This window comes from Panthera leo, chromosome C2, assembly GCF_018350215.1.
Source record: "Panthera leo isolate Ple1 chromosome C2, P.leo_Ple1_pat1.1, whole genome shotgun sequence".
NCBI lineage: Eukaryota > Metazoa > Chordata > Mammalia > Carnivora > Felidae > Panthera > Panthera leo.
In genome coordinates this window covers 151,107,892-151,130,474 of record NC_056687.1, presented here as the reverse complement: position 1 = coordinate 151,130,474, position 22,583 = coordinate 151,107,892, and the positions used below count along the sequence as shown (strand labels likewise).

Genomic DNA, 22,583 nt, shown 5'->3' with positions numbered 1-22,583 from the left:
CCTTGCTGTGCCCTTCGACCCAGTTATCCCCATGATGGAGGAATCCATCCAAAGGAAATAACCGAAGAGGAGAAAGGAAATTACGCGGACCGAAGTGCTGTGAAATATATATTTGCTAAATACTGGCAACAAGCAGAATGTTTATCAACAGGACAATGGTGAGCAAAGCGGGAGACGTGCTCTTGCTGCAACACGATTCATTCTATCACCGACTGAACCAACATGGTGACTCCCAAGGATGTGTCAGAAATACAGAGATGAGTCAGTTGCCTTCGACCAGCGCACAGCCTGGCAGAGCCTTCTAAAGCAAACAGTACAAAACTACATAGAAACCGAGAACCGTTTGGGGTCTGATGTTAAGAGACAAATAGATTACGAAAGGGTCTGCACGTGATGCTTTCAGCTCTAAACACGTGAAAGTGTCTGTGACCTTGGCTCTCCAAGTTGGAATGAAGGATGGGGGTTCTCTCCGGATGGGCAGGGGTTTGCCGTGAGGCGACCGGAAAGGGATAGTCAAGGCAGGTTTGCCGTGTAAGCGGTGCACCAGGTAGGGGGAAAGCCGAGGTCTGGAAACCAGAGAAGAGGTGTGGCACCTGCAAGGGCTGGTGGCTGGTTTCTCATGCCGGGAAGGAGGCTCGCTATGTGCAAAGTACCATGGTTTCCATTGTACAGATAAGGAAGCTGAAGCTGGGCTGGCCCCGAGCTACCCAGCTGGCAAGTGACAAAGGTGGGATTGGAAACCATCCCTTGTCAGTTTGGGTCAGGGTGCCTTCTCTTCATCTCCCTGCACCCAGGAGCAGGTGATGATGCGTGATGGAAGAGATCCGGTTGGCCGAGAGGCTGGATTCTTTGGGGAAGGGGACGAAATGGAGAAACTGTTGGTGGGACCACATGATGGAGGGTCTCGGACTGGATGCAGGGGACACTGGACTGCCTTCGCGGGTCTGGAGGCATGATAGAGAAGGGTTTAAGGAAGAGCAGGCTGGCAGTGCGTGCTGGCTGGTGTGATCAGTGAGGAGGCTGGGCCAGATACATGGGAAGGCAGGTGGGCAGCTCTTGTTCCATTGGGTCAAAATAGTACCGCCCCCCCCCCCCCGCCCCCAGCTTCTTGGACATATTTCTTCCTGCACCTCTAACCATGAGATTGGAATGGACGCCTCCATCTTATCTATTCTCCCCCGCGTGAATACCACAACCTGGTCCAGGGAGGGGCATCTGATTCAAACTCGGCCAATGAGAGCCCTTCCCTGGGAATTTTAACCTTGGGACCAGAGAGGAGTGGTTCTCAGTCCCACTCTGTTGGCGAAGCTGCGTCTGGGAGCTCTGTCACCACTCAGAGATTTGAGAGCCCTAGAGAGGAAAATTCTAGCTGGACTCAAGCCCTAGTTTCTACATACTCTGAGGGCTCAGCCACTCTCTTGCTCACGCTACCATGTGAATAATACTCCCCGCCTCCTCTTTAGCTAAGCTACAGCGAGCTGAACTTTTGTCCTTTGTGAACAGAAAGCTCTGACATTTGCAGTTAGAGACGTGCCTACCCCTTATCCCTCAAATTTTGGGCACGATGCTCAGAAACGCTTCAGGGTTGTTTTGGAGGATTCGGACCGTCATGTCTTGCATGTAAGAAACAAACAAAAAGTCTGTCTTCATTATTCAGTGGCAGGCTTGGGAACTCCGGGCTCTCTAGAGGGGCAAGGCTTCGGGGATCCCCTCAGAGAAGGAGGGACGCATCCCCATCACTGGTGTGGTGAGTAAAATTACTGCTCAGAATGCTTTCCCGCTTGCTCGTTTGTGATTCAGACGGGGAGAAACCGACGTGGACAGGATGACCACACAGGACGGCCAGGCATTTTCTATACAGGTGGTAAAGGTATCTTCTGAACTTCTCTCCAGCAAACGCATAGATAAAGGGGTTGAGGCAACAGTGGGTGAATGCAATTGTCTCAGTCACACTGAGGGCCAACCTCAGATCCTTCTTCACGTCACAATTGGGAAAGAAGTCATAGAGATTAAGCGTCTCTAAAAAAATCATGATGTTGTAGGGTGTCCAGAAGAGAAAAAACACGACGATCACCAGGAAGATCAGCTTAATGGCTTTGGCTTTCTTGTGGTTCTTGCAGGAAAACAGTGTCCGCATGATTCTGAAGTAACAGTAGCTCATAACGAGCAGGGGGAATAGGAAACCAAGCAAATTTGCCTCCACGTTGCGGAGAACGGGCCAGAGGTCCTGCAGGACCTCGGGGTAGTCGCCAAGGCACTCGTTTTCTTTTTGTTTTGTGAACATGAACTGAGGTGCTGCCACCAAGATGGCTGCCGCCCAGACGCCCAGGCTGATGGTGACGCCATGCTGCACGGTCCGGGTGTTCATGGAGTTGGCGGCCAGGACGATGGCCCGGTACCTGTCGATGCTGATGATAGTGATGAAGAATATGCCTCCAAAAAAGCCGATGAAGAAGAAGGCGGTAGACAGTTTGCACACGGCGTTGTGAAGGCCTTGCTCGCTCATCAGGTAGTGAGTCCAGAAAGGCAGCGTGGCTACAAAGAGCAGATCCGACAAGGCCAGGTTCAGGAGGTAAATGTCGGTGATACTCTTGGGCTTCCGGCTGTTGGTGAGGGCAAACACTACCAGCAAATTTCCCACCAGGCCAAAGGCAAAAACAAGGGAGTAAAATATGGACAGGAAGACGGTCCCGAAGGCCACAACGTCCCCCATATCACAGGCTTCGGCCGACTCATCGTACTCAAAGTATTCCAAAGTTGATTTGGGGGAGGGGGTGGGCATGGCGACGGCCTGGATCAGAGAGGAAAACAAATAACAGTATTAGTTCTCAGAGAAACAGTTGGGATTCTAGCTGGCCCCACGCATGGGCAGGCTGAAAGAAACAAGTATCCGTCGGGCGCCTAACTGATACGCTTCCCAGTCTGAGAGGATCCGGGACTTGTTCAGAGCTGTGCAGTGAACGGCTCAGCTAACGTTTGAATCTAGACCTTTTAAAGCTTGAGGCAGATCTTTTCTTCTTGGATCTTCAAACGTCTATCCAAAAGGTTGACCAGGGTGTCAATAGTGGGAGAGAGGACTATGGGTGTGGAGAACAGGGGGTCGTATGGTGGGGGTGCAGCCATAATTCACTCTTGTAGTCCAAACTTCCCCGAAGCGATTCTCCGCTTCCTTCCTTATCCCCACCCCTCCATCCTCTGGACCCCAATTTGTCCCATAGGAAGCCAAGACTGAAGAGAGAGGTCTCAGATACTCTCCAGAGCCTCGAGCAGACCTGTACGCGGAGCCCCTCATCTTTGTTTTTGAGATCCCTTTCTCTTCCCCTTCCTTTTGGAACCAACAGGTCCTTCTCTTCCTGAAGGGATAAGACAGAGTCATACACTCTAGAGTGACCGCCTCGTGTCCGTTTTCCCAGGACTTTTCTGGGGTTAGCGCCAAAAGTCGGAAATGCTTTAGTTCTAAGCAGACAGCCACAGACGGCCACCCCTCAAGGTCAAGTGAAGAGGGTGCCACCACTGCCATCACAGGGTCATGAAAGGGGTGCGGAGCCCGTCTGGGGGACCGTGCTCCAGGAGCCTGCTGTGCTGGTCCCGGGTGGCGAATTCACCCCGTAATTACCAGCCCTGCCCTCACTTTGGCCTGGACTTCCCCATGATTCTTAATCCCCGCTTCCTTCAGAACAAAAATTGAAGGGGAAGACGTTTCTGCACAGGTTGGGAAGTCACACTTCGCATTCCTCCCCCTCCTCCCCAGCCAGGGCTCGCTTGTTATTCACTCCAGAGGCTGCAAGGGCTCCCCTTTCCCCCTGGCCCTCGGAGGCCTCCTCTTCTTCCTTGTGATGCCACAGACGGGCCCCTGAGAAACCCTAAGCATGTTCATAGCACGCCTCCTGGTTGTCACTGCCTCCCTCCCCACCACAACCAAAAGCAAAGTTCGCACTTTTTAACCAAGGGAGTGTCCACACCCTGCTGCCTCCTTTTCACACTGGTTTTGCCCAGACTGTGTCTCTTTCAAAATGAGGGCCCGCCCTCTCAGCCTCCGCTTTGTGTTCTGGCCCATCTTCGCATCTTATCCAGATTCTTCTGGGACGAAGTGGGTTAAGCCTTTCTGCCCTGGGCCCTCTCAGCCTGGGCTGGCGTTCCCAGCATCTCCAGGGAGAGTGTATGCGTTCCTGGCTTTCAGCAGCCAATACCCTTTTCTCAGAGACAAATCTCTGGCTGTGACCTTAATCAACAACGTTTAAATTTAGCAGTGATTGCTAAATCAGTCAGTCGAGCATCTCTCTCTCGTTTTTTAAAGTTTTTATTCATTTATTTTGAGAGACAGCGTGAGTGAGCGAGCACGGGAGAGAAAGGGAGAGAGAATCCCAAGCGGGCTCTGTACTGTCAGCGCAGAGCCTGGTGTAAGGCTTGAACTCAGGGACTGCAAGATCATGACCTGAGCTGGAACCAACAGTCAGACTCCCAACCGACTGGGCCACCCAGGCGCCGTGAGCGTCTGAATCTTGATTTTGACTCAGGTCATGGGCTCATGGGTTTGTGGGATCGAGCCCCACGCTGTCAGCACAGAGCCCATTGGGGATTGTCTTTCTCCCTCTGTCTCTGCCCCTCCTGCGTGCGCTCTCTCGCTCTCTCAAAATAAATAAACTTAAACAAAAATAATGTTTAAGTTCAACCACAGAAAATGGCTGAGATGCTACCCTTTGTGAGCTACACAAATGTCAGGTTGAAATGGCTCGAGCGGAGATATGGGGAGATGGGGAAATTCCTACCTGCGTGCAGGTGGCTTGCTGAACGTCTTTCCAGACGTGCAGCCGTGTAGGAGCGAATGAGTCAAGCCCTCAGTGGTCGTAAGTCAGGGATCCTGGAGCTACGACCCTCTGCCTTCCCCCTTCTCCCCCAGGGAAAGGAGCTGGCGAAGCTGGCCTTGACAGGAGGCCAAGGACAATGAGACTGTGTGGCATCTCTTCGTGCCTGTGCTGAGGCCTGCAGCCCAGAAACTGTGCTGGTGGGTTGGCCTGATTTTGCCAAATCTGCATGAAATAGGCTTAATTTCCACCCTTGGCACTGTGCCCTATCCACAGGGATCTCCTCTAAATCGAGCAGGAGTCCCTGGGTCACCGAGGAGGGACAGCGGGGAGGTGGGCAGGCTCGGGCTCTCCCTTGGCTGAATCTCACGTCTGCCCTCTGGCCAAGTGACCTCGAATGAACTTGGAACCTCTGAGTCTGACGTCCCTCATCTGCAAGACTGGGACTCATTCTCACGTCTGCCCACAGCGCCATTCTGAGGATTGTGCCCGGCACAGTGTGTTGCATACAGCAGGCACTCAAATAAATGCATGTGGTGAGGAAACAGAAGCACTTTGGACCTCTGCAACCATCCGGGTCTCCCGTGAACCGTTGTGCTGCTCACTCCCACCCTAGGCGTTGTGGATATCCCATCTGTAAAGTTCTTTTTATTTTTTTTTCCCCTGAAATAACAGGTATTTTCTTTTCAGATTTTCTGGGGGGAGAGGGCAAAGGGGAGGGTAAACAAGCCTTTACTGAATTTTTACTCAGTTCTCAGGCTCATTGCTAAACACATATTACCTGTGTGTGTGTGTGTGGGGGGGATTTTCATTTAATTCCCTTGACATTTTAAAAATGAACAAAAATACGAGTTACATGGAAGATGAAATAAGTAAGCAGACAGTCTAATATGGTAGGCCTGTGGTTCATGCTCAATAAACGGGAGCCGGCACGTAAAAGGGTAACGATCTCTATGGACAAGTAGATGTACTCGGAGAAGGCAAGTAACTTGCTCAAGGCCGCACAGCTGGCCTGTGGCACGGCTGCAGTGGGGGCTCACACGCGGCCAGCCTGTCTGTCCTGCCCGAGACTGGGAGTTCCTGAGCGAGGACCGGTGTCTCCTTCAGCTCTGCGGACCAGTGTTCAACAGAGGGAGGGGCCTGGCACAGAGCCAATGCCGCAGGAATACTTGTAGGAATACAAGTATTGTATCCTAGACCTTCATTCCAAATTGCCCTGTGGGACTGGTAATGATGGTGGCCTTTTAATTGTCCGGTTCCCAGACGTGCCGACAGGGCACACAAGTGTCTTTCCTGATCCCAGGCCAGCGGCCCTTGCTTGAACTCTGAGCACTTAGTGGATGCCTCGTGCATTGAATGTTCCTCTGAATTTGGTAGCCTTATCAAGGGAGAGAACTTTTTGGGAAAGGTGGATCCTCTAATTCCTGGAGCTTCTGAGATGTCCCAGGACTGAGAGATGAGCTTAAAGCTGGGGACAGTCCTCGAGGGTGGTCTCAGGGGCAGGTTGAAGGGCCGCCGGGGGTCTGATGGGCCAGACACGGGCTTTCCAGGCCCCCGAGGCCACCAGGAACCGAGTGAGGGATCCAAGCAGATAAGCTTTCTCTGCGGGGCCTCATCAGCCGGGTGTCATACAGATGGGGGTGCGAGAGGAAGGATAGGTGTTGGGGTGAAGCGCCCGCTGAGGGCTGTGGCCAGCAAGCACACAACCCCTCCCGGCCGTTCTCAGGCCTCCTCGCCCTCTCTTCCCGTAAGTCAAGGTTTTGCTAAATGCTGTCCAGCTGCAGGAGTCTGTGCTGAACCCAGAAGCAGAGTTTGAGCGCACATGCGTTTCCCACCCAAGTATAAACTCACTCCCTCTCCGATCCTGCCCTGCTGCCCGCCCCCCCCCCCCAACTCTGGCCCACTTCCTTTTCTCAGGCCTGCTCATTTATTTTTTAACTTTTTTGGGGTCATCATTTACCCAGTGTTTCCAATCAGCTTCCCTGTTCTCTACTTCCCTTTTCATTTAAGTGGCCCAAGTCCACTTTCCTCTTCAGTCCCACACCCTTTTCGGGCCGCTTCCCCCATCTTTTGCCTTCACATCCTGCTTACTGCCTGCTGGATCCTGTGCGTCTTCTTGTGTTTTACGTTCCTTGGCCAGTTGGTGGTTTTCCCTCTGGGGTCTCCGCTGATGGCTTTTTGGGCCCCTGAGTGAAGACCGGGTTAGAGGCTCCGTCTAAATGCCGCTAAAATTGTGGTTTAATTTTCTTTTTTAATGTTTGTTTACTTTTTTGAGAGAGAGAGAGAGAGAGACAGTGAGAGCTGGGGAGGGGCAGACAGAGAGGGAGACACAGAATGGGAAGCAGGTTCCAGGCCCTGTGCTGTCAGCACAGAGCCCGATTCGGGGCTCGAACCCGTGGACCGTGAGATCATGACCCGAGTCGAAGCGGGACACTTAACCGACTGAGCCACCCAGGTGCCCCATCATTTTTGTTCTTTTGAACCAAAGGGAATTAGAGGAAAGTACAGATTGCTAGAGCCCTGACCCCATCGTTCTTTGTGGGGATGCCATTGAGCCTGAGAATGTTCCAGAGCCTGAAGTTATCCTCGGAGAGCCCGCTGTGGAAGGAGAGGAGGCTGCCCTTCTTCGGTGCCCACGGACTAGCACACTCCATACACAAGCCCCTCTTCGATTCTGTCTACAGGCCCACATGCGATGGTTGTCCCTCCCGTACAAATGAACCAGCAGAGGCTCCGGGAGATCAGGGAAGCTTGTCCAGGGAATAGCAGAACCAGGTGTATCTCTCCACAGAGCCATGCTCCCGCCTCGCCCCCAGGCTTTCCCTCTTGGAGGAGGAGTGTGCAGGCTATTGTGGACCACTTCTCTAGAGTTGGAACGAGAAATAGGAGACACAGCCCCCTCCCTCCCCCGCCAAAGAAGATGGTCCACGATGCGAGTCTGAACACTTTCCCCCGGTCTCTCCCCTCAGGACTCAGAACCCGGTAGTCTGACCGTCAGGCAAAAGGCAGGCAGTCAGGAAATGAAGAAGGCGGGGACATTTCCTCTCCAGCCACAACTAGGGAGTCCTCACGGCCGGACCCCCGAATCTAGCTCTCATCAATGGTGGCAAGGAAATTTGGAGTCCTTTTCTCTGGAGAAGAGGAGGCTGAAGGCTGTAGGCTCAGCTCATTTCCTGCCTTCAAACACACGGTGACACGGATGTAGTTCACAAAACGCAACGCCAGATCTTCTGGCGTGTTTAATTTTTCGACAAGGACCAAACAGAAGGAAATAGTCTTTAAGCACGACATGCGTCCTGGGGCGGTAAAAGCACGGCTTAGTGTCACGAGAAGTGACTCTTCAGTGACCTGCCCAGGGAACATGACGCTTCTGGGCTCACAGCCTGCCCGAGTTCAGATGAGGTTCCATCTGGATCAGTCGATTTCAGCCCTGACAAATCTTCACCTTGGCCTACAGAGGAAGGTTTCCAGTGTGGCCCCGAAGCCCACACCCCTGGCCGCTTGGGCACAGGGTTTTCCCAGGTCCTGATGGTTTTCCCACTTACAAGGACAGCTGATTTTGTAAGAGGCACCCTGGGGGATGCAGGGAGAGGTAAGGATGAGAGGGCAAAAGAAGGACAGGTGGAAGGGCCTTGAACTGCACCCCAAGGAGCTAGAAGGGCACATTCTGCACCTCGCAGCCCGTCCCCCGTGCAAGTAAACAGAGCGGCTGTCTACACCTCGGCAACCAATCTACCTGCGACCACAGGGCCTTACCCGCCCTCTAGCGTTTGCACGGGCCAAACACCCCAAGTCAGAAGCAGCAACAGGAGAAAGCCAGACCGGAGGCGAGAGCCTCCTGGGTGAGCCACCCCTCTCCGGAAGCTGCTTTTGCTCTGGGTTGGACACACCGCCCTCTCCTTTCGTCTTCCGAGCACATTGTGGTATTTATTCGTCCCTGCCAAACTGTGAAATTCTGAAAATAAATGTTTTAGGGCTTTTTTCTGGTAATTGAGGAAGAGATGGATTTTAAATAAATTATTAACTAAGCTAATTATGTATCTTTGTAAGGACAAATAAAAATTCAAAATAAGAGGCTTAATTCTCCCTGCTGAAAATAAGGGAAGAGATTCTCTGCCTCCTCATTCCTAGGGCATTTGCTTTAGGAAATTCGTCGCTGGGGGCGCCTGGGGGGCTCAGTCAGTTAAGCATCTGACTGATCGTCTGCCTTGGGCTCGGGTCATGATCTCACTGATCGTGAGTTTGAGCCCCAAGTCGGGTTCTGTGCTGACAGCTCAGAGCCTGGGGCCTGCTTCAGATTCTGTTTCTGTCTCTCTGCCCCTCCCCTGCTCGTGCTCGCTATCTCTCTCAAATATAAAATAAAACACACAAAAAAATTAAAAAGAAAAACAAAACAAAAGGAAACTCATCACTGGAGTGTTTTCTCCTCTCTTTGAAATGAGGACATGCGTCCTTTTGGGAATGTGATCACTTCTTTTGTCAGCTTTACGTCCCAGGAATCTTTCTCAGGGGCCTGGGGCTCCTTTCTTTGAAATATAAACATCAAGGGGCACCTGGGTGGCTCAGTCTGTAGAGCCCTGACTCCTGGTTTTGGCCCAGGTCATGATCTCGCGGTTTCATGGGTTCAAGCCCCGCATCCGGCCCCATGCTGACAGCACGAAGCCTGCTTGGGCTTCTCTCTCTCCCTCGCTCTGCCCCTCCCCCGCTCGCGCCGTCTCTGTCTCTCTCAAAATAAATAAACTTAAAAAAAAAAAAGGAAATATAAACATCAAGAATTAGCACCTGTGTCTCCCAGTTTCTCTGGAAGGGTAGGAGCCTAACTTGGGTGGGTGCCCTTCTGCTTCAAATTGCCAAAATCCTCCCGTCTTAAAGATAGGAGTCTATTTCTTCTCTGGAAGAAGCCAGCCAGCTATCACAGACGGTCCCTTCAGTTATCATGGTAGAGTTAGGATGACAGTGTGTGGCTGAGAACTAGGTGTGCTCTCTCACCACAGGGATCCTAACCGCTGGGCCCTACGAAAGGGTGAGATTCCCTCTCCCCCCATCTCTGCCGTCTCTCAGCGGATTGTCCGCGATGCCCATCACATTCTGGTGGCCTGTCTGTTTAACAGTAACGGTGTTTTCTCTGTTATCTCTGTGAGAGGTTTTTTCTGGGTTGGAGATCTTAGTTTCTATTTTACTTCCCCAACAGTAGGTGCTGTGCTAAATTCTATGGAGGTAAACGTGGCTAAGATACAGTCTCTGGGAATTGTGGTTACTGTTCAGTAGCAGACTATCAGAAGAAAAGCTGGGGGAGACCCAGGGACTGGATCGTTTCAGCTGAGTCTTGAAGCCGGGGCAATCTTCCAGGTAAACGAAGGTGGAGGGGGGAGCAGGGGCGGGTGTGGGGTGGGGGGGGCCACTGAAGCCGAAGGCACTGAGCATAGGCATGTTCCCTAGGGTCAAGCCCGCTCATCGCCATTGCTGTATAGGCAGGCAATCGTGGAGCGGTCCACGATTACCTACCTCACCGTCGTACTCCTGGCTGGCTTGCAGGGCGAGGTCTCTGTGGACAACGCCACCGCGAACATTTGCCCGCGTTCATCCACATCTCCCACGGCTCGGATGCATTTTAAAAATGCAGACTCCAGAGCAGACCGACTATGTGAATCCGTGCATATAAAGGTCAGGAGCGGGCAACAGCAATGCATATTGTGCAGGGATGCACATCTAGGTGGGTAAAGCCCTAAGGACGAGTGAGGGAGCAATGGCCATCACGATCGGGATGTGGGGATTTTGGGGAGGGCAGGGTGGCAGTCAGGAAGGCAAGTGAGGGGGGGCCGCTGGGTGGGGGCCGGCCTGGGTCTCTCCTGCTGCCTGGCTGCATGTTGGGTGCGAGATTGATCTGTAAGTTGTGAACCTGCACACTGTTCTTTGAGCGTGCTGTATTTGACGTGGAACATAGGTTTAAGGAAAAGGACAAAGAGGGCCTGCAAAAATACTTTAGAAAAACATTTAAAGAGACGCGAGCTAGGTTTCCTTCCCTACAAAGGTTCATAATCCGAAATAGTTGCTTTTTGGCCAGACCGGAGGAGGAGGTGTGGCTGCAGGGCCGAGAGAATTCCAGCCCTCGGGAGCCAGTGCCTTTCTGAGCCCCTAGGGAGGGCGGGCGGGATCACGACTCGGCCGGAAGCGCCAGCATTGGCCCTCCTGGGCAGAGCCAGTGTTGCAAGCCCTTGGAATCCCTGGACTGTGCTGCTGGGAACGAGAGCAAGTTCCCGGAAAAGGCAGCGGAGACCTGGCCTGTGCCACCGTGGCTGTGCCTCTTCGTAACTGTGACCGTTGTTGGACAGCAGGAGTCCGCCTCCCTGTCTGGCTCGTGCACGGAGGGTGCTGGCTCTGAACACCTTCAGCGGGAAATATTTGAGCCTGAACAAAACGGGTAGCCGCGGCCTCTGTTCCAGGTCAGAGGTTGAGCTGGGGAGGGGGTAGCTGAATGGCCCAGACCCTGAGATGGACGGTCTCTGAGGCCAGGGTCTCTGGTGGGGCCCTCCCCAATACTGCTGCCTTTCTACAACCCGGCCCGGGGTGGGAAGGGGGCGGGGGTGCGCGATGAGGGGTCTCCTGGGGGAGGATGGGTTGGGGAGTGGATGCTGGTTCTGACCTGATGGGCTCTGGCATACGTCCTCTTCCCGGCCCCTCGTAACCTCATTTGAACGTGCTTAGTGGTCTTAAGGCGCACAAACTTTCCGATCCGTGGCTTCCCACGATGACAACCCATATTGTTTCCTGAGCACCAAATACGGGCCAGACGGTGTGGTCAGAACTGGATATACCTTGCCCTTGATACAGATATTCGACCTCTACCCGTCACTCGCCTTCAGCGATTCTCAGCTCATGGCTGGTATTCATTTTAAAGCAGGACTCGAGGCTTAGCAAGGTCAGGTGCAGAGTCAGGGCTTCCAAAGCCCAACTGCCTCTCCTACCCACTGTGAAGCAGAGAGTGACGGCCGTGGAGCCCGGCTGGGGTATGGCTGGGCGTGTGGCTGACACACAGTCGGTGCCCCCTTCCCTGGGGGGCGGGCAAGAGCCACGTCCTGCCCTGATTCCCTGCGTGAAAATGAAGCCAAGCAAAGAGGCAGGCAAAAGACGTGGAACCATACTTGCGTGCATACACACAGACGGACATGCAGACAGACAGGCAGACAAACAGTGGTGCCCAAGGCTCAGCAGCCCAGTTCCTGCCTGCGTCCTCTTACAGGGCCCAGTCCCCTCCCAGGCAACCCCGGGCATGGGCTGACCTGCCCCGCAGAAGCTTCCCCAGGGAACTTTCTCGTCTGCTTCTCACACAATCCAACCTTCTTCTTTCTTTTGGGGTCAAGTTGTTTTCTACCTTGAGTTTTCTGTGTAAAGCATTTGAGGGGGCGCCTGGGTGGCTCAGCCGCTCGAGCGTCTGACTTCGGCTCAGGTCATGACCTTGCGGTTCGTGAGTTTGAGCCCCCGCGTCGCCGGGCTGTCTGCTGTCAGCGCAGAGCCTGCTTGGGATCCTCTGTCTGTCCTCTCTCTCTGCCCCTCCCCTGCTTGTGCACGTGCCCTCTCTCTCTCTCTCAAAAATAAATAAAATTTTAAAACAAGAAGAAAGTACTTGGAAAAAGGGGGGCGCCTGCGCAGCTGAGTCCATTAAGCGTCAGACTCTTGACTTCGGCTCAGGTCATGATCTCCGAGTTTGTGGGTTCGAGGCCTTGGTGGGGCTCCCGTGCTGGCAGTGCAGAGCCTGCTTGGAGTTTGGTCTCTCTCCCTCGCTTTCTGCCCCTCCCCTGCTCATTCGCGCACTCTCTGTCTCTCTAAACACACAAATAAACTTTAACGTATTTGAAAAAGAAAATGAACTTTTCTGGAGGAGGGGAAATCCTAAAGCTCCCTGGCCTTTCTCTGAGCTCGGCTGTCAACCTACAGAGCGCAGACTACAGAACCTGTGAGATAAAGGTCAAGTAATGAGAAGTGACGGGTCCGGCCAGTCGTCAACCAGACCTCAAGGTGTTTCCTCCTCTCTTGCACCCATATGTGTGTCCGCTCATAATTTCTGAGACGGTTTTCCCACGGCACGAACCTTCTGAGGCCGTGTCCTCAGAGTGATTACAACGGCATCGAGCATCGAATTTGTGTCAGCGATTTATTCATTAAAATGGTTGTCGCTGGAAATGCAGTGGTGCTCTTTATAAAAAAATGCAGGAGGCACCCAAAAAGCACAGGAAGAAAAGGAAAAACAAGACAGAACCAAACTTTCCACCATCCAACTTCCCGGAATCAACCACAGCTAGCTTTTTGCCCTTTCCCATCCAATGTCCATGCCTATTCCTATATCCGTATTAAGCATAGTTATATTTACATTTAAAATGCAAGGTGGCTCAGTCGGTTAAGCATCTGACTCGGGCTCAGGTCATGAGCTCGTGGCTCATGAGTTCGAGCCCCGCATCGGGTTCTGTGCTGATAGCTCAGGGCCCGGAGCCTGCTTCGGATTCTGTGTCTCCCTCTCTCTCTGCCCCCCATCCCCCCGCTTGCGCTCTGTCTCTCTCTGAAAATAAATAAACATTGAAAAAAAATTTAAAAAATAAATAAAAACTAAAATGCAGATTCTACATTAAACATTTTTTATTACAACATTTTCTAACCTACATAAAGGCAGAGAGAGCCCCCAGGTTCATCACATAGCTTCAATTGGCAACTCATGGTCACTATCCCATGCAATCCTACTTCATACCCTACTGCATTAATTAAAAACAGATCCAGGCATCATAGCATTTCACCCATAAACAGGTAAGTATGAGTCTCTAAAAGAATAAGAACTCTTTTTATACAAAATAACAACTTCCTTACTATTTACCTTAAAAAGCGCCTAATAATTCCTCACTCTCATCCAGATGCCATTTGTTGTCAGGGCAATGTCTACTCGTCCCTGGCATGTAAGTGCTGATGCTTGTAATCGCACCCCGCGTTGAGCGCGTCCCAAATGGTCTGATCACACGCTGCCTGCCACCCCTCAAGCCCCTTGGCCCTTCGGCAGCAACATCTTCCGGAAAGTGGTCCCTCTTAGCACGTAAAGCGAAAACCAGCATCTGTAACCCACGGTGACCTCTGACCACCGTGCCCCACCCGCGAGCCCACAGGTGTTGGCCAGTTCTCTGTTTCCTACCTGGGCTGGGCCTGGGAAGGGAACTTCTGGACTTGGCAATTGTGACAATCAGCCACCCCGTCCCTCCGTCTGTCTGTCACGGAGTATTTCCCTTCCCACCCGCCCCCCCGCCGAGGGCATCTTTATTTGCAAAGTTAGCCAATAGTCTCTGGTTTCCTGTGAGGTTCACTCCAAGGCCTGCCTGGTTTCTTTAGATACCGCCGCAGGCGAGCTCAGAAGCTCCAGGCTGGAGGCTAGCTGATGGCAGGAGGGTCTGAATTCACAAACCTGGGGGACTGAGTCTGGGGGGACACACAAAGCAGGGGACTGGAGGACGTGACGGTGTGGGGGCTGTGTTATTTGCCCCCATTGTGGCGGGGAGGACAGGAAACAGTGTAGGTCTCTTGAGCCACCCAAAGCCACTGTACTTCAGTTTCCTTGGGTGTGAAAAGAGAGCCCACGGTACTCACCCGGCTGCCCTGGGGTGTGGATGAAACGAAGTACAGCTTCTCTCTCCAAAGCAAGGCCCCAGGCACCGGGAGCTTACAGACATGTGGCACCTCAGGCCCCGCCACTGAATCAGGCTGCATTTTGATGAAATTCTTAGGAGATTGGCAAGTGCGTGGCTTCTGAGACGCATCGGCACAAAAGGCACTTAGTGAGTGCCTGGCACCTGATAGGGGCTTCTGATTTATTTTCCCCTCGCCTCCCTCCATCAAGGCACTCGGCCTCCCTAGGCCATCCGGTCAAGCCGGAGGCGCATGTGTGCCGGGCACAAGCTTCACCCACAATCCGGGGCAGGCTCTGTCCCCACCGTCTCCCACAGCCCGCCCCGTTCCGCCGGACGGGGAATAGCTGGGCCTGACTCTCGGGGCTACTCTCCTGCTGCCTGCCCTGGCTCGAAGCCGGTGCCTGCCCGGGCCCACCTGCCTGGCTCACCTACCAGGCAAATTCTACTGCCGATCCCTCCCTCCCCTGGGGCCTGGCTGGGGTCTGGCACGTTTATTAAAGGATCAGGGGACTCCTCCGAGGCCTGCCTGGCTCTTCACGGCCCATCTTGCAGCCTGTGCCCCTGCACTGCTGTGGCCGTCGGAGCTGTGTCTTTCTGTGGGCAGGGCTGTGCTGTGTGCTCCCCACCCGGCCTCCTCAGTCCCGGCCGCCAGGACCCCAGGACCGAGCTGTGGGTGGGACGGCGGTTCTGCCGGCTGGGCGACTGACCTGCTGGCATTTGAGGAAGTCTGCGGCCTCGGTTTCCCTTCCTCCTTTCCCTCTGGCCAGGAGGCTGCGGCACCCCACCCCCACGCCTGCCCTTCCTCATCCCCACCCCAGAGCCACCTGTCTCAGGGACCACCCAGCGGGGCCAGCTGCTTCGGCCTCCCTTCGCCTGCCTGTGACTCCCCTCCTGCTTCTCCGAGAGCACCTCTCTGGGATCCTGCCAAGACTCTCTCTCTCTCTCTCTCTCTTGCAGTCACACAGTCTTCCCGGACAACCTCACCCACTGCACCGTTATCCTCATCAGCTGTCCCGTCTTCCTGGACAGCCTCTCCCACCGCCCGTCAGTGACCGCCTCTGCGATCCAATGCTCTGCGTCTTTGTCCCCAGCCAGGGTCTGCATCGGTGGCCCTCACGCCTCTTGCCATTTGCCCCCGTTGACCATTCTCCTCCAAAATGCAAACTGCGCGCCTGACCCCTCTGTGGGTTCTGCTCACTGGGAGTTTCAGCCCCAGGCCAGTAAGCATGGCCCGGGCAAGATCCTGCCCCTTCCCCTTCCCCTCCAGAGGTCCCACCCTGCTCTAACCACCTCCCCACCAGTGCCTGTGGGGGCTGCTCTCCCCTTCGCACCTCACCCGGCTGGCGGGACCGGCTGCCAGCCCACCTCCTTGACGCTAACACAACGGCTTTTGCTGTCCCACAGGAGCTGGCAGCAGACCGGACCGTGAGTCACGGCCCAGCAAGTGGGATGCTTTTTTGTGCCGGTTCCTTCGCCTCCCCAATCCTACAGGGTGACGCGTGTGGTAGCCGCGCACGCACAGCTTGCACACGAAGGAGGTTGCACCAGGGGAGAGGAACCCTGGGCTTGAAGAACATGCTGTTTTATGGCCAGTGGCGAACGAGCCTGCCCGGTGGCCCTGAGGGAGACGTGACCTCATCTCTGAGGCCGCAAGCACCACCCTGAGAAATGGGCCAAGGAAAGTGCAGCTGGGGCTTTGCCTTCTCTGTCCACTCCGAGCCACGGGAGAGCCCCAGCCGCCCTCCCGCACGGGCCATGCCTCCACAGACCTCGGTAAAGGCTGGACAGGTTCTCCCTGGGCCCCTGCTCACCCCTCCCCAGGGCTCCCCCACTGTGCTGCCCCATTCCTTGGGCCGGTCTTCACCCCTCCCTCTCACAGACCCTTTGGCTTCTCCCCCTTGTCTGAGCTGTTCCTTGTGAAGAGCAGCAGAATGTGACGTCACCAAATGTGCCACTTTGATGTGTTGATCATTTTGAGCTCGAGAAAGAGCAGATACAGGGGGAGGCTGTCTCTGACCCTCCCGATCTGCCTGAACTCAGAGTCCCCAAAAGGAGCTCGGTTGCCATAGATCCTCTCCCCTGGAGTTTCTACCACCCACCGGGGAGCATTGACACTTGTCACAGGAGAGGAGACTAGAAGTCCCCACCACATCCGGACACACTGGGTCACAAACTGTCACCCCTCCCATCTCTTCTTCCAAAGACCCTTCCGTCTTTCCTCCAAATCACTGACTGTCTCCAGAGAAGAACGCTTACCCCTGCCTTCTCCTTATTAAGCGGGTGTTTAAGCCTGAATTCTAAGCCAACTTGAGGAGACACTCATTTTTCCTGCCTACCCCCCAGGTATATACGATGCATACATGTTAATAACCTATTTGCGTTTCTTTTGGTAGTCGTTTGTTACAGAGGCCTCAGCCAAGAACTCAGAAGGGTAGAGGGGAAATCATTTTTCCTCCTCCCCAACAGTTTCGGGTGACTCGGACAGGACCTCTGAGACACCTTACAGGTGGGACCCTGGGAAGACCGGCAGAATCCAGTGAAGGATAAGAATTATTTGTCCTTTTGGGGCACCTGGGTGGCTCAGTCAGTTGAGTGTCCGACTCTTGATTTTGGCTCAGGTCGTGATCTCACAATTTGGTTCTTGAAATCGAGCCCCACGTCGGGCTCTGTACTGACAGTATGGAGCCTGCTTGGGAAATTCTCTCTGCCCCTCCCCCTCCTCAAAATAAATAAATAAACTAAGGGGAAAAAAAAAGAGATTTGTCTTCCCTACACTTGCTTGCAAGTCCTTATCACCCTCAGTTTCTCTTCCAGTGGAGACGGTAACTGACAACAGTAGCCTGCTTTCTGTTGGGTAGAGGGATAAGGGTGCTGGGCGGGCTTCCAGGCAAGAGCCATAGCGGAGAGGCCGTGAGGCTGGCGGGAACAGCGTGGCAGTGATAGGCACAGACACACAAGACAGGTGAGGACTGGAGACTTGGTCTGAATAAAGCTTTGTGGGAGAGACCCAGCAAAAGGAGGTAAGGATATGCTTATGCCTTGAATGCTAGTCTAGGATATTCCCACTTTCTGCTACGGGCTGGTGGCGGTGGGGGGGGGGGGTAGGAGGAAGGGGGGCTTGGGCATAACCACAGCAAACCTTTATGCAGCACAGCAGATGTGAACTCATGTAACCCAGTGACCCCAGAATCAGCTGTAACGCTCAGGTGAGGACACTGAGGGGAGGAGAGGTTATGTAACTTGCTCAAGGCCATCCAGCTCATATTGGCAAAGCCAGGATTTGAATTTAGCATTTTGATTTCCTGGTCTATGCCACGCATTCTCAGCGGGGGTGACGATGCCTCCAAGGGGGTGATGATTCTATGGTGTGGACACACACACGGTACATAAGCCGATAGCATATCTATGTTGAAGAAATTTCATGAAAGGAGATTAAGAATACAATGCTGGGGTTCCTGGGGGGCTTAGTCGGTTGAGCATCTGACTCTTGATTTCAGCTCAGGTCATGACCCCAGGATCGTGGGATCCAGCCCTGCATCAGGCTCTGCACTGATGGCGATTCTCTCTTTCTCCCTCTGCCCCTCTCCCCCATTTGCTCTCTTTCTCTTTCTCTCAAAAAAAAAAAATTTTTTTTTTTAAAGAGAATAAGATGTTTAAGAAGACCCACGTGGGAAATGATCAAGGTTGAGAAACCATTGTCTCTGCTCTTAATCAGACCACGGAGCTGAGTCTCATGCTTAAAGCCTGGGTTAGGCAACAGGATGAAAATGACATCTTCAGAAAAATAAAGCAGCGGTGGAGTGGAGGGGAGGGGGAGCTGCCGGAGTAGGAGGGAAGGGACAGACGTGGGCCACGTGCTTCTCCGTGCCAGGTACGTGGCCTGTAAGGTCTCCTTTTGATCTTCCCCTTCACGTTAGGTACTGTTATTTCCATTTTCAGATGATGAAATGAAGAGACAGGAGCAAGGGGGCCACGGCCAGCAGCTGGAAAAGGGCCGGGGCAGGACTTGAACTTCCTGATTCTGAATGCAGGCAGGGAGAAGGTCACGGAGGGAGTGGACAGCAGAAGAGAGAGAGGGTGATCTGGCTAATGGAGACGGCAGAGAACTGGTGAAAGACTGGGCCTGTTTCAGAACGAGCCAGGAGCCTCGCCACCAACAACTCAACCCCAACATGCCAAAAGACCCAGAGGCAGAAGTCCCTCACTCGTTCCTCTTCTCTGAAGAGAAGATCAGACACAGAAAATTGGGAAGTTGGAAAGGAGTCAACCTAGACAACACAAATGCTATTTACTTGTTCTTACTTCTCCCCTCTGCCCTAATGTTTACATTTTAACACTACCGGTTGCAATTTCCCAGCTTATTTCATAATTTCTGCTCAACAGGGATAAAAAGCATTCCTCTTTGGTACAAAGGTAACAGGACCCGGCAAAGATATCCAGGAGTAGTTTTGGACACAATATTTTTAGGCACCAAGAAACTATTTTCTTTGAAATAGTGAAACATTCCACTCTCCTCCCCCCAAACACGGTGTGTGTTCCCAATCACGTACAACTCAGTGGAAAATGAACAAATTAGCTGCAACCTTGAGTTATAGAAATATTTCCATCTTAGCCCTTTGAACTGCATAAGTAATTCAGATGACTTCCTAGAATGTCTTTCTATCGCTCTCTGAGGCTCTGGAGGGTCTGTGTTAGGACAAAAATAAAATAATAGTTGTCTTTTACGAGCAACACCCTTAAAGGAGTTCTTCTATTGCTGCTATAGAGAAGATGTAGTGCTCAATACCCAGGAGCGATAAAATAGAGCTCTTGGGTCCCTCTCGTTGATCAGCTGTTGACAACAAGCTGTCGGCGGGGCGCCTGGGTGGCTCAGTCGGTTAAGCACCCGACTCTGGATCTGGTCATGATCTCACGGTTTGTGAGTTCGAGCTCCGCGGCCGGCTGTGCGCTGACAGTGCGGATTCTCTCTCTGCTCGGGATTCTCTCTCCCTGCCCCTTGCTTGCTCTCTCTCTCTCTCTCAAAAATAAATACATAAATATAAAAAAAAAAAAAACAAAAAAAAAAAAACAAAGAAAAGAAGCTGTCAGGCCAGCCAGTTGCCCTGTATATGCTCACCTGCAGGGTAACCTTGCGTGTGGCCTCAGTGACTAGACTAGTGGCAGACAGGCTCATATTTCCAAGAAAATCTTCTTTAATTTGAACGCTATCGTTGGGAACATAGACAAAACTTCATAGTGAAGTACAAATGTAGAGAAGCAAATCCCGAGTGCCTGGTCCTAACTTGGGCACCTGCATCAGGTCCCCTTGACCCTAAGAAGCTCACGCCAGGGTCTGACAGGGTCATATTGTGCTTCGAGGGCTGTAGCGGTTCCTGTTTCATATACGATTGGACCAGGTTGCCTCCTGATGAACGTCCTCCATTGGATGCACTTGAACCAAGAATTGGGGCCCCTCGGGTACACTTTTTAATCCTTCAGGACCAAGAATGTCGTCTGAAGTGACTGACGCTTGTCTCAAAAGTACATTATAAGGTACAAAGTTAGCAAAGGCTGGGAAAGAAACATTTGACCGTCTACTTTCTCAGCACGCAGAGTATCTGAGATGAGCGGCTGTTGGCCCACCCTTCACTGCAAACTTGGACAGTGTGAACTTGTAGCTGTGGCTGCAGGTGAACACGGGCAAAGCAGACTGGAGAGTTTCTGCACGACGAACCTCTTATTACAGTGAGAAGTTTTCTTCGTAGGTACTTTTACAGCCTTTGCCCCTCTTATGGCAAAAAAAAAAAAAAAAAACCCAAAAACGAAACAGAACACAAAACCTTTTTATAATAGATCGATCTGTATTTTATTCAGAGCCAGCTTCTAATCTCAGTTCTAAACCAGAATATCAATATTTACTTCTGCTTGGGCCAGCCACCCCAACAATCAATCCTGAGCAAATTCCAGTTACGTTTCTAGCCACGCTTGCAGGTAACGAAGGTTTGGGTAGAGGACATTTGTCTGACTGTTTACTATCCTGTAGATGTGTTGATAGGTCCTCAAGCGACAGTTGGCAAGAAGGGCATGCTTGGTGTCCAGGGAGTAGTGCTGAGTCATTTTACGGAGTTGGTACGCTTCTTGGAGATGGAACCTGCAGGAACACCTCGGTTTAAAAAGAGCCACGCGCCGACGCCAGGCTTCCTCCAGAGGCTCCAGCATTCTGCTTAGCGAATAGACCGCAGGCTGCTTCAGTACCGTGACACATGCACCTCCGACAAATTTGGAGTATCCTCAAATCTGAATTGGGCACGAGGAGGCATCCCTTTCGAATATCTTGAATGGCTTAAATGGAAAATTGACTTAAAATTTCTTCTGCGGGGCGCCTGGGTGGCTCAGTCGGTGAAGCACCCGGCCCTTGATCCGGTCATGATCTCACGGTCTGTGAGTTCGAGCCGCGTGTCGGGCTCCGTGCTGGCAGCTCAGAGCCTGGAGCCTGCTTCGCATTCTCTGTCTCCCTCTCGCTCTGTCCCTCCCTTGCTGGCACTCCTTCTCTCTCTCTCTCTCAAAAATAAATAAACATTAAAAAAAAAAAAAAGATGAATTCATCCACAGCATAGTGACAGCAGTTAACAATACTGTATCCTGTACTTGAAAGTCGCTAATGTTTCATCATCACAACAACAAAATGGTAATTATGTGAGACATATGTGTATCCAATCATCACATCGTACACTGGAGATTGATATCGACTTGCACGTCAATTATATCTCAGTAAAGCTGGAAAACACACTGGAAATGTCTTTAAAAAGAAAATGCGTCTGTCGTTCTCCAGGAGTCTCATTTGGATTGAAAGTTTTTCTTTTTTTAAAGTGTTTTTTTTTTTTTAATTTTTAAAAATACTTATTTTTGAGAGAGAGGGGAGGAGACAGAGCATGAGTGCGGGAGGGGCAGAGAGTGAGGGAGACACAGACTCCGGGCTCTGAGCTCCAAACCGTCAGTACAGAGCCTGACGTGGGACCCGAACTCATGAGCTGTGAGATCGTGACCCGGGCTGCAGTTGGATGCTTAACCGACTGAGCCACCCAGGCTCCCCGGGGATTGAAATTTTTTCTAAATCCCAGTAGATGGAGGCAGAGGTCCTAAAGGCTCCTTGCAAACTAAAGCCAAAGCGCCCCTTTATTCCGAACCAAAGTAATCATTTGCACGTTCACTATTAAGCAGTTGCTGGTAACCGGGGTTCTTCTGTGTTACGCTTTTGTCCGTTAGGCCGGGCAACATCTCCGATTCTGGTCACGCGTCCGCTCGTCAGGTGTTTATCGATGCCCTGCCCTGTGCTCGGGGCTGCTTGCTTGCGACACAAAGAGGAACAGGGCAGGGTTTCTGCCGGAGCCCCTCCATGGTCTTGGCCTTGCACTCCTTGCCGTTGCAAAAAGAGAGAGCTCGGGGAGCGTGAGGTAACAGGCAGGTATCAGAAGGAGACTGGAGCGATCTGCCTTGCCTCTGTCCACCCAGCCCTGTCTTTCCCCCCCTTGGTGTCTCCGCCTCCCTGCAGCACTCCCCAGGGTCAGGAGCATCAGGCCATCAGTGGACGTGGCCCGGCCGCTCAGACGACTTTTGTCTGCGGGACTCTTCCAGAGCTCATGGCTTTGCTGCACAGAACGCCTGTGGCGGCCGCGTTTCCCAGGAAGCAAGGAGTGAGTGGTAGGTGCCGGGGACGCTGGTAAGCCTTTGGAGTACAGTTTTGTGAGCAACCTGCAGACCTGCCGTTATTGGGAGTCACGTTGTGCCGGTTCCAATCGCAAGCCCGCCGCTCTCAAGCCGTGCGGCCTCGGTCAAGTTACTTCTCCGAGCCGGGCTTGCCCTACTCTGAAAATCAAGACAATAAACCCCGCGTGGCAGGGTGGTAGGAGAATTAGCAACAGAGCACGTCAAGTACCTTGCGTGGGGCCTGGAAATGATGAGTGACTATTCAAAGCAAGAGGGCCCCAAACAAGGTCATGAGGAATATGAATCCGCACGCTGGGGCCAATGGAGGAAGGAGCCCTCTCTTCCTAAGGGGTCTGGGTGGACGCGTTCACCCAGGGAGGACATGCCGGGAGAAGGACCAAGCCGTATAGAGGGTCAAGAGGGTTAAAGG

At 52.7% G+C, this 22,583-nt stretch overlaps 1 protein-coding gene across 4 annotated transcripts; it reads right to left on the bottom strand.

The window, feature by feature from the left end:
• Positions 1 to 95: 95 nt before the first annotated feature.
• CX3CR1 (C-X3-C motif chemokine receptor 1) lies at positions 96 to 15,175 on the bottom strand. Of its 4 annotated transcripts, none has more exons than XM_042955132.1 (2): positions 14,427 to 15,175; positions 96 to 2,791 (listed from the first exon to the last, which is right to left on the bottom strand). In XM_042955132.1, the coding sequence occupies exons 1-2, from the start codon at positions 14,670 to 14,672 to the stop codon at positions 1,712 to 1,714; spliced, it is 1,326 nt and encodes a 441-aa protein (XP_042811066.1). In that variant the 5' UTR covers positions 14,673 to 15,175; the 3' UTR covers positions 96 to 1,711. The 4 variants fall into 4 exon arrangements, with proteins under 4 accessions (XP_042811066.1, XP_042811069.1, XP_042811068.1 ...); XM_042955135.1 differs by lacking the exon at positions 14,427 to 15,175 and adding an exon at positions 13,669 to 14,068; XM_042955134.1 differs by lacking the exon at positions 14,427 to 15,175 and adding an exon at positions 13,978 to 14,068.
• Between the last annotated feature and the right edge of the window lie 7,408 nt (positions 15,176 to 22,583).

What these genes read in the sequence shown, in the direction of transcription:
- CX3CR1 (XM_042955132.1), bottom strand. Translation starts at nt 14,672, where the DNA reads ATGGAGGGAGGCGAGGGGAAAATAAATCAGAAGCCCCTATCAGGTGCC. An exon ending in CCACACCCCAGGGCAGCCGG is followed by an intron (nt 2,792 to 14,426) that starts GTGAGTACCGTG and finishes TCTCTGATCCAG; the next exon opens with GCCGTCGCCATGCCCACCCC.